Source organism: Acartia tonsa, chromosome 4, assembly GCF_053477335.1.
Source record: "Acartia tonsa isolate MP-2025a chromosome 4, ASM5347733v1, whole genome shotgun sequence".
NCBI classification, from domain to species: domain Eukaryota; kingdom Metazoa; phylum Arthropoda; class Copepoda; order Calanoida; family Acartiidae; genus Acartia; species Acartia tonsa.
In genome coordinates this window covers 40,870,756-40,882,824 of record NC_137263.1, presented here as the reverse complement: position 1 = coordinate 40,882,824, position 12,069 = coordinate 40,870,756, and the positions used below count along the sequence as shown (strand labels likewise).

The window sequence follows — 12,069 nt, the reverse complement described above, 5'->3', positions numbered from 1 at the left end:
ACCTAGTGAGAGCCTAATATATACTGTGACAGTATTAGTTTAGGAACCAGACATAGAGAGGCAACACTTGTGGAATAGCATGAATAGAAATAGAGAGAGGGAGTTAAAGTGTGTGAGAGAGAGAGAGAGAGAGAGAGAGAGAGAGAGAGAGAGAGAGAGAGAGAGAGAGAGAGAGAGAGAGAGAGAGGAAGTGAGAGAGAATTAGAGAGAGGAAGAAATAATGGGTGTCTAGAATTTCCTTTAGCCTTGAAATTTCTCAAGTTAACACTCACGCACACACACACACTGCACAGCACACACAAACCCATAAATAAATAAACACAAATATCGAGCAATGCTAATAATGTCTTATAAATGTACTGAATGAAATTAGGACAAATCTGATAACTGTCTGTCCGTCTGTCTGACTCCAACTTGTTTATGTTTGCATTAAAAAAGCACATGTTTGATATATTTTCTATTAGGAAATGTTCCTCCGCAAGATTTAGAAATTTTGACGCGCATTTTTCATTGCTTGTGTTCCCAAACTCTCGACCTAGGCGCGACTGCGTATTTCTGAAGAAATGGGATGCTAGATTATAGTTGACTAGCGGCTACGCTCCCTAGAAGCCTCTAGGGGCACTTAGGGTAGGAAGGGGAAAAGTCGCCTCAAACCCATTTTTAAAAAAATATTTTTGGGGGGGAGGGAGGTGAAGACATCCTCCCCAAAAATAGTTTAAAACCTTCCCAGGACCTATAAGAAGCTTCACTATAAAGGAGAACAATATCGATTCAGCGGTTAGCAAGATCCTTCGGGACAGACAAAAAAACGCTTACTACTTTATATAATAGGATGTACATGTTTTTTAATCTATTTTTTTATCAAAATAAATAGTTTCAAAAACATGATTTTGTAGTTTCATGGATACGGACGGTGGTTTTATTTATCCTTTTAATTTTGATATATTATGACTACAGTTAGTTTTTAAGACGAGACATTTTTTAGGTTTTTAGTTAGTCCATTTGATAAATCTTTGAGCCAAACGCCGATGCAACATCCAACAAATTTTCAAACATAAATAAATAAAAAAAGAATCAATTTGAGCAACTTTATTTAACTTAATGGTACTTTCCTCATTTGTGTTAATAATCATTACATACACTACAAACAAAAAGACTGAAAGTACAACAAAATAATTGGCTCACAGTTCAGTCATTAGTAGCAATCTGGGGCAGATATCAACAAGTTTTTAGAGACAAAATTAATTTAAACAGTAAGAAAAATAAACTACAAACTAAATTATGATATAAAATGTAGAAAAGTAGTGAAACATTTATAAAATGGGTTAATGAAAATGTGTAAAAATTATAAAATAAATTTGTTGATATCGCCATCTAATAATAATATTCATGTATAAATGCATAGTATACTATAAAAATCACATCTAAGGTAAACAATTATAATAAATAAAGACTAGAAAAAAGAGATTTGTAAAAATAATAACAATAAAAATAATAAAAATAGAACTGATGAGAAAACTATATACATAAAAGATAGAAAAATAGATGTAAAGCAGAAAGACGGCCAGGTATAAATCCCTGTGCGGTCACAACTGCTGTTAGCTAGGAAACGGAAAATAATGCCACGTTAATCCCAAGTGCCCTGGCCTTGCGGCTTGCGGGTGCTTACAATATTGTACAAAATAAAAAAAATATAAAAAAAAATGATTTAATAATGAATTAAAAATTGTGTGAGTACATTGAATTATCACATTATGTGGTGGTGCCTATAGCAGCGCCTCCTGTGTCGCGTGGCAGGTACTAGCAGTAACTATTCAAACTACTTGCCTTAAACATTAACAATTGCCCATATGAAATGCAAATATAAATATAAATTGTTACAAAAATAGTAAAAAAAAAGGTTCACTTGTTGTTGAAGTACAGGTAGTTGTTTCTTGTTATGGTTGTTGTCAAATGTTTCTGGTTGTGTGTGATGGTGATGCAGAGAGGTGAAAATTGTTTTTGAAATGGTGATATATATCATTTTTTAAATTTAAACATCAGACAGAGTATCACAAGCAGGACCTGGATCATACCTGGACAGGTTCAGCCTGGTAGTGGCTAAATCTGGCACAGGTATGACCTGGCACAGATCAAATCTGAAACAGGACTAGCGTCAGGTCAACTGCTATTCACGCCATGTGCTGTGCGCTGTTCTTGTGCAAAAAAAGAACACAAGAACAAGATGTTTCCAAGGCACAGCAACTTTCTTTTCCATAATATATAAACACCAGGATATTAGTGAACACGTTGTCTTCTTTATATTTTATTAAATCGACTAGATTTGTTACTAGGTTAATGTCCTTTCTTAAAGTTTTTTTTTAATATTTTACTTGCAAAAATGTAGCGTAGCACTTTCACAAAGGTTGGTTTCCATGATTCTCCATGCTGGAGTTGATACCCGAATCAGCCGAAGTTTCCGCAATCTCTAGATCTCCCTCATGACTGCTTGCGCCATCATCCTCGTGATCCTCATGATCCTCTTCGTGATCCTCCCTAATGCTGCCCCCGCCCACCTCCTCCTCTCTCTCCACACGGTGGGGAATATAATGGTGGTCCTCTCCCAGGCTTCGATGGGTCAAAAAGTGTCCCATCCTCATGGGTAGCTCGCCACGCTCGCCGAGGCCTTGCGGCGGATGGTGCGGTGAGGCCAGGTATGGTGGGCCGTGTCCGCCGCCAGGTATATACTGCTCCTCCTGCCCGGGCTCTATCAGCTCCTCGTCTTCGTCGTCCATGTCGCCTCTGGGTTCACTGGGGTGGCCTGCTATCTCGCGGTGACGTTTCAGACTCTTGGAGTCTATAAATGACTCAGAACAGACAGAGCACACGTGGGGCCTCTCTCCAGAGTGGACTAGACGATGCCGCTTGAAGCTGGCGGAGTCCTTGTAAGCCTTACCACAGTCTGTGCACTCGTAAGGTCTAAACAAAAAATAAAATAAGATAATGAAAAAAGAACAATAATGTATATTGGAAAAAGAAGAAAAACAAAGCATTATAATTTAATATATTAAATAGTCTTGCTTCAACGGTGGTTGACGACCAAACAGTCGGTCTGGCATATCATTGTTTTAGAGTAGCTGTGCTGCTAAAATTGCATAAATTTCCTACCTGACATCACTATGAGTTGCAATATGAGTGTTGAGGTTAGACGGATGTCCGAAAGCTTTATCACAATGCGGGCACTGGTATGGGGTTGCAGAACTGTGAGTTGTCTCGTGCTTCTGCAGGTGGGCCTTCTGACGAAATCTTTTCTGGCATATTCCGCATTGAAATGGCCGTTCTCCTACAAAAATAAATTTAGAATATATTAAATTTGAACTCGAAAGAAAAGGACACATAAAGAAAAGTAGAAAAAATGTATTTTTTGAGAAATATTTTTAAAATTTACATCCTTTAATTGTTTGTTTTTTTCAGGTATATGTAATATGTATTTAATTCTTTAAAAGACAACATTTTTTTTCTTGCTAGGTTTCCTTGAACATTAATTTTTACAGATGCAAAAGTTAAAATCAAATATTTTTTCTTCTAATTTCTTTTGTATTGAAAATACCTACCTGTATGAATTTTTTTGTGTGCAGTTAGGTTAGATTTAGATGAGAATGCTCTGCCACAGGACTCACAATGATGCTTGGATTCATTGGTATGGAGCCGCTCTATGTGGGACTCCAGAGAGGACAGGTGACCAAATTCTTTTGGACAGTACGTACACCGGAATGGCTTGGAATCTGTAGGAAAAAAAGTTTTATATTTTTGAGAATAATACAAAAAAAAAACTTAAAACATTAAAGAATTAGGATGTCTATTTGTGTTTCATTACTTTTTAAAAAAATCCAGAATATTTGGTCTAATTTTTAAGGAAGGCATAGTTAAAAGGTCTTGATTTAAAATTCATTATCAAATAAAAAATCTGATCGAAATTTGTTTAAATGTCCTTTAGACATGACTTTGTTTTCTATTTTAAACAAATATACAAAATTTACTTTTTACTATGGTTCAAAAGTAGACAAAATTATTAAACATATTATAGAATTTTGTTATTTAAAAAAAAGCTTCATTTGAAGTTCATTACCTTTCCCTTGCAATGAGGACGGCTTATCATCATTTCTTGGCGGAAGTGGGTGCTGAGGAAACATCGATGGCGGCAAGTTGCCACCAAAAACCGGAAACACGGCAGGAGCGGCCGCTGCAGGTGGCAAAGGCGGCGGCCGGTGGCCCAGCATCGCCGACAAGACAGTGTGGTGGCCGGTCGGTGGCGTGCTGTTAATTGGTTTGGCTAGGTTTTGTGCTGCAGTGCTGACCACAGCGGCTGGCCGAGAAATCGAGGCCAGCTTGAACAAATGTTCTGTAAATGTGTTGTTGTGGGGCTGTAGGGGACCTATGGGGACTCTTGGTATAAAGGGTAGGTTAGGCACAATGTAAGGAAAAGAATGTGTGATGATTCTTGCTCTCTGCTCTGGTCTGTAGGGCTCCTCCTCCTTCTTGGTTTCAGTTGTTGTCACCTCGTTCTTCACCTCTCTCACTTTGTCCTTCTTCACCGTCAGGTCCAGGCCGATATCGTTCGAGTTATCGGACTCCGGCGTCGGATTGTTGTTGATTAACACAACGTTGGATGTTATCCGGGCGTCGGCAACCGGGGGTGAACAAGGCGGTGTCAACTCGTCTCTGTCCGGCGGTGGCAGTTGGTGGACCTGATGGACTTGATGTTGACGGATGTGATGTTGCTGCTGTTGCAGGGCTTGGTGCTCCTTGCTGTTGTACTCGTGCTTTAAATCCATCTTGGATATGCTGGACAAAATATTGTTGTTCTCTGACTTGAGGTTTAGGTTGAGCGGACTGTTGGCCCTGTGCAAATGTGTGACCAGGCTCTGAATACCTGGCTTCGTATAGTGATGGTCGTCTATACTACGGTGTAGGGATAGAGAACGGGGCATCGGGTCCAGGTGTGGTCCTGTCTTGTCATTCCCGTTGATAATGTTTGTTCCGTTTGCATTCTGAAGCTGCTTTGCACGGATGTGCTCGGCCAAGGAGTCCAGCTTACGCATCTTGGCGTGCCGGCTGTCAATATCGAACCGATGCTTGACCGGCAGCAAGGATGACAGGTTAGACAGATGCTGAATATTCACGTGAATGCCCTTTCTTATCTCATTGTGCACCTTCTCCATGTGGTCAAGCAGGCTGTTCTTGTCATCCATCTTGTCTCCACAGGTCGGACACACGTGGTGGATAACCTCCATGTGCTTGATCAACTTGTTGGCGGCCTTAAACGGCTGCTCACAAAATTCGCACGGCAAGTAAGGATCTGAGGTCTCGTGTTTCTTCTTGTGAATTTGCAAATTATATAATTTGGTAAAGGTGAGCATACACTCGGAGCACTGGTAGTCGTTCAAGTCCCGCATATGGTCCATCCCAAAGTGTTCCCTGGTGGCCGCGTGGTCCTCCGAACTATAGTCGCACTCCCTGCACTCGTACTCCTGAGTCAGACTGTTGAACTCAATGCTGCTGCGAATGATATCCTCGCGGGGGCTCAGCCTCTCCTTCTCCTCCTCAATGCCCTCGTCCTCCTCGTCCCTGAGGATATATTTGTGGTGAAGGCTGTGCTGTGGATGTGACTGCTTCCTCTTGGGGCTGGTCTTGATGTGCGCCAGCGCCACACCCTCGTCCTCGTTCACAGAGGAGGAGGAGGAGTGTACTGCAGGACTGCCCTCTTCCGATGGAGATTCAGAGCCCAGCTCAAGGTCCTCTCTGGGGACTAGTTCATGGTCCATGAGAAGTCCGTCAGCCCGGCGCTTGTCAAAGAGCTCAACAGCCTGGATGTGGCCCTGAGTGCGCTGATGTTTCCTATAATACAAATTTTAATGATAAATTAGAAATAAGCATATTCATTTAATAATACAATATGACGAAAGAAAAAAATATTTAAAGATTAATAATGATTTAATGACCTAGATTTTTATGATAAATGATGTATAAAATGCAGTAAAACTTACTGTAAATGAGCTTTCTGTCTGAAGAAAACTCCGCAAGGAATACAATGAAATGGTCGGACTCCTTTATGAATTCTCTGGTGCATGTTTCTGTTGCTGGCAGAGGTAAAAATCTAAAACAAAATAGAACATATTATCTATGTTATTGTAGTAGGATTTTTGTTTGCAGCAAAGAATCTCATAAATGACTAGTCCGATTGAGTAATGCTTTTTATATCTTAGGAGAGGTTATTTCACATAAGATATGGGCGCAGCTGCTAGCAAATTAAAAAATGCAATTATTAAAAGGAACTTTTATTATTGACTAACAGAAAAGTTAAAAGAAAAATTTTTACTTATGTAAAATTTGTAAATCCAATTTAAATTAAGAGGACATTAAGATATAAAACTTTATTTTCGTTGTCCTATCCTTCCAATAGTTTCATAACAATTTCTTACATAAAAAACAGGGAAAACTGTTTTACCTTTCCACAGGATTGACAAGGATACTGACGCTGTTTCAACTTTTGGTGGCACTTCTTGTGGGACTCGTAGTGGCTCCACAGCGTGAAGGTCTTGGAGCAGAGGATGCATGAGATCGGCCTCTGGTTGCAGGCGCCCCCCTCCACGTGGTCGTGAGCAGACATCTCTGACTTGGGCATCCCGCACAGCTGACAACCGTCCTTTGGAAACTCATCTAAACAAAATACTTGTTAGAGTATACATATTTTTTTTATTTAAGTACTGTTTCACATATCTGTACTTTTGTATGTCTGGTTGTCCGACCTTTCATCAATAAAAGATTGTATATCTTTACTAAATCTTAATTATAATTCAATAGAAAAGTATTGCCTTTTATTGACATAATTATCCTGTTCAATAAATATTGGTTTACCTTTGTCTGCTTCACTCCTCTCAGTGCTCCAGTCCCTGGCTCCAGGTACAGGTGAAAAGTACCCTGGCCCGCTGCGGCTGCCAGGCTCAGACCGGTCAGACCGGGCCGGCGAATGGTCGCGCCGGAACCCGGGAAACACGGGAGTCAGCCGGGAGGCGGACACCGACATGTCCAGAGGCGTGTCTGAGTCGCTGTCTTCGTGGTCGTCGCCATCGTCTACGTCCTGCTCGGCCGACGGCGGCCTCCAGTCTTCGGTTTTTTTGGTGAGGTCAACTGCGGCTTCTAGTGTAATGTGTGAAGGAATGTTGGCTTGTATGGCAGGATGGGGGTGGTACCGGACACCCGGTTCTATCATGGGTCTAAAATATAAAGATATTTGAAATTTCTAACATGAAATTTGTGAAAGTGAATGAAATATCCTTTTTTGAAAATTATAGTGAATGAAAATCTAAAACCATCAGAATGTGTTTCCATGTATGTTAGCATACAATTTTTGTGAACATATGTGGTTGAGTGTGTGTGTGTGTGTTGGTGTGTTTTGTATGTTAGAAAAGTACAACTTCCATATGTAAAATTTCGACCTTTTAGATTTAACCTTGACGATTACTTCAATCTACTTCCTTCCCATTTCACTAACACTCACTCACACACACACACACACACACACACACACACACACACACATACACACACACACACACGCAGTGAACCATGGATGGTATCTCCCCGTCTCCTTTTTCGTGTTTCCTTCCTGTATGCACTACACACACACACACACACACATACACACACACACACACACACACACACACACACACACACACACACACACACACACACACACACACACAAACACACTCACACACATACACAGAAACATGAAATGGCATGAAACATGCATGAGATACAAAAGGGGAAATGAGGGGGAAGTAATAGAATAAATAATAATCCGTTGTTGTTTGAATCTAACAATATGAAAGTATAAATTATATTACATTTAATTGCTGGCATAATTTCCCTACTTACAACACAGACAAACACACACACACACACATACTCACATAAAAATGAAACATACTACATATAATATCAAAACAAAGGCAAATTAAGAGCGTATATTTTTCCACAATTATTTCTAATTGACTAGTTTTCCGCATTTAAAAATACAACCACACAGAAAACCTTGTTTAGAAAAATTAAAACAGGAAAGAAAAAATTTTATATGTCAATGAAAATGAAATTATTTGTTGGGTGTAACCGAGTTAGTTTAAATGATGGTACATATTAATTTCACTTTTTAGATTAGATAATGTTTATAGACTTTATATGACTAACATTTTTTGTCTATTGCATAAAAAAAACATAATATACTATTTAAGATTATATCAGTACAATTTCTAGCTTTAATCATTTTTTAAGTTGTTTTTTTATATTGTCAACAATTTTACATATCCTAACAATCCATTTAATTTCTGTATCTAAATGACAGGTAAAAAATTATAAAGTAAAAATATTTTTAAAATCATTTAGATGCAATGTAATTGTACAAAAAGATGCAGATTATAAATAGCAAATAATAAATATTCTTTAATCAACAAAAAATAAAAAAGAATCTTGCTGAAGTAATGGCTGATAAATAGTAAATAGAAATGTTGAAGCTTAATCTGATAAAATTGCAAATCTTGCACAAATGATTCAATTTAAAAAAGATATATTGCTCAAAAATTATTTTTTTTTTACTAAATACAATTTATGTGCTTTGAAGACAACGGCATATAAATTACTTTCTCCCTCTAAAAACTTTTATATTAAGCCTTTTTGTCTTTTGGAGCCTACATTGAGCATTTTACAACCTAGATTGTTAAATGTTTTTAATAGTTTTGAAAGTCTTCAGCCAGTATCATGAGAAGGAATCAGACAGGCTGTCTATTGCCTACATTTTGTTTGCAGCTTTCAATCTTAAAACCAATTGCAGAATTATTAGAAGTCTTTGCTTAATAGTTCAAATAGTTCAATGTAACAATTTTGCACGTATAACAGATTGGAATCTTTTCTTTTTTGAAGGGTGGGGGGTAGATAAAATAAATAATGAAAGGCAAATAAAACGTCAAATGGTTGAGAAAAATATTGAAAAAGGGTGATGTTCTTTAAAAGTATTAAAGACTTGATAAAAGTTGGGTGGGGTGGGATATAACCAACCAATCTTGCCATTTTTTTCCTCAAGAAATTATTCTAAGAAAATGCAAAATACTTTTACATCTAAGATTGCAAATAAATAACAGGGAGCAAAGTTAATCTTTAGGCAACTATGGATGTGTAGTAAAATAACACAATAAACATGTTCAGAAGCTGTGATTTCATTTAGGTTTTTTTTCTTTTTTATATAAATGGTAAAAATCTTGGTTACTTTTAAATGTCCTTAAAAGTTAAAAAGTAATAAATTGCACAGCCACGACCTTATCAGAATAAAAAAGAATTTTATCAAACATGGAATCTTAATTGTAAGCAATTATTTACTCGCCTAAATTAATAATTTATTTCAACCAGTGCAGTTAATAGATATAAAAAAGTATAATTAGTCACAACTTAATGACATTCATTTGTGATTAATTGCTTTAGTTTAGCACCCAAAAATACTGTTTAAAATTATATATATTTTTCTTGCAAATATTCTTTTATGGGATTAAAGTAAGTTTAAAAACAATAAGATTTATATAATTTTCATTATATATTAAAAGCAATGATATTATTTAACAAAAATTAAATAAAACATATTTAATTAACATTACATTATAATGTAAACTTTTCTTGTTATATAAACATATTTCCTTAAATCTCAAATTTCTTTTAAGATATCAAAAGTTTTATTAAATAAAACATACCAAAAACTATTCGTCTACTTTTATATACAGTTAAAATAAAATGTACTTAATGTATATGCCAATAAATGCTTTATATTCAAAATTGAATGACGCCGCAAGCTGTAATTCTAATTTGTCCTTATGAAAGCTAACTTGTAAATACTACAATTAAAAAGGGGGTGTAGGGGATGGGGTGTCTAATAAAGCAAACTAAAAAGGAAATTTTTGCAATTTTAAAAATCCAGATTTTGCATTAATTTGACACATTTTTCTAATTTGTGTTAATAGGTCAATGGGACATTTTCTCCTAGAATGTAAATAAATAAATTATGACAAAAATTAACATCTTGAGAAAATCGATGCAATTGGAAGGAAAACAATATTTTTTCAGTAGGAAAATAACGAGGTTCAAATTAATTTCCTAAGAAAAAATGTAGATGAAAATCCGCGGAGTTTTAATCATAAAACAAAAGAGGAGGGGGGGGGGGGGAGAGGGTTAATAAAATTGGCACTCCTTAAGATTACTGTTAAATTTTAAGGGAAAACTTAAAAATAATGATAGCAAAAATTTGGGGAAGGGATAATTACGAAGATACTCGTGCCCTATATTTGATGAATTTAAAGTGTTTACTATGCTTGTTTTTAAGCAGGCCAATTTTTATGAAATTTTGCAATACTTTTGGGGAAAAACGCACAAAAATTCAACAAAAAATTAATAAATTTTGCATAATACTTATAACTTATTATCTAATGAACAAGAAAAATAATTATTTCAATTGCTAGTTTATTTCCTTAAAACTGTGTAAGGCTTTTAAGTGTAATCTGTAATTTCCCTAACGAGTCAAAATAATTAAAACCAGGTTTTAGATTAATAGATAGATATAATTATACATTTAATCTATTTTATTGAATAATACTGTCTGAAATTATCACTAAATCATTTAGAATAGTTTCCCTTTCATACATTTCATACAAAGACAGCTTTAAATTTAAAAATAAAAAAGAAATATAAAATGTAGGTCAAATAATTCGAGCACTATATAAAAATAAAATGAATAAAGCTAGAAATAATATGATGATCACTATAAATTGTAAAAAACAAAACATAGATAACAGATCAACTTAAATAGTATACTTATCCTTAATTATAACCGGCCACTGTGAAATTTTCATATATGTATCATCAAAAACTTTATATATAATTCACTCAGTTATTATAACATCAATAATTTCATTTTCACTCACAAATAATCTTCTTCATTTCAACACAAAAAATCACTAATTTATCATCTGTAATTGTTGTCAACAAAGTAAAAAACTGTTCTATATATATGTGTATATATACCTTTGTGTCAAGAACATAGTTCCTGTCACTCCTCCACATCTCTTTCCACGACTAAGAAATTGTTGAGAGGATCCAGCCGTAACCCAAGGTCAGTGTGCGCGTTGTTGCGCGCAGATTATACCAGGAGAAGAGGGAGAGAAAGAAAGAGCGTGCGCTCCTCCCCTCCCTCTCCCCATCCCCCACATATACATCCTCCTCCTGTGGACACTCTTGTGTAGTGGTAGACCCCCTTCTACCTACAGCCAATCGGTCCCCTGTGTTATATCTAGTAAATGTGCTTCCTGGTTTTCTTCCAACCTTGGAAATGTGCGACCGTGAACCCTATCCCTTGCATCTCTCTCCCCCCCTCCCTTAACCCCCACAGATCTCTCCTTATTTTTTTTTCTATATCATATGTGAGATTGTGTGAGTTTGTGTTTGTGTATGTGTGAGTGTGTTTGATTGGAGAAAGAGAGAGATTTTGGTGTATGTAACACTGTATAAGGATTAAAGGAGGTGGGACGCAAGAAAGGGTGGATATAAGAAACAACACTACGTTGTGTTGTTGGTTACATATGTATGTTGTCCTGTGTGTGTGTGTGTGTGTGTGTTTGTCTGTCAGTTGATTTGTATGTTGTTGAAAAATGGTAATTATTACTTAGATGCTATAGAAACTTAAATTACTACCTACAGTTTGCAAATTTTGGATTTGGTAAAATATTTTTTTCTGTAATACACTAAATTTTATTAAAAATTTTCAATTAATTACATGATTTTTTTTATGATTAATGCAATTAACAAGGAAATCTGAAAGTAATTTCATTTTAAAAAAAGATCAAAACTAAAAATAAATTAATTTTTAAATAAAAACAGAAAATCAAATTCCAAAAAGTGCTTTTTTGTTTTTTTTTATATATAAAAATACAAAAAAAAACGAAAAAAGGAGTAGCTTTTCTCCTTATAAAAAATACCGTAAATATAAAAAGT

The 12,069-nt window shown here is 35.9% G+C and overlaps 1 protein-coding gene across 1 annotated transcript; it reads right to left on the bottom strand.

Moving 5' to 3' along the window:
- Positions 1-1,074: 1,074 nt before the first annotated feature.
- Positions 1,075-11,250, bottom strand: LOC145317175 (uncharacterized). Its single transcript, XM_080158125.1, has 8 exons — positions 11,104-11,250; positions 6,898-7,256; positions 6,488-6,699; positions 6,027-6,136; positions 4,109-5,877; positions 3,594-3,764; positions 3,148-3,322; positions 1,075-2,958 (listed from the first exon to the last, which is right to left on the bottom strand). Exons 1-8 carry the CDS (start codon positions 11,118-11,120, stop codon positions 2,397-2,399), a joined length of 3,375 nt encoding a protein of 1,124 aa, XP_080014251.1. The 5' UTR covers positions 11,121-11,250; the 3' UTR covers positions 1,075-2,396.
- Between the last annotated feature and the right edge of the window lie 819 nt (positions 11,251-12,069).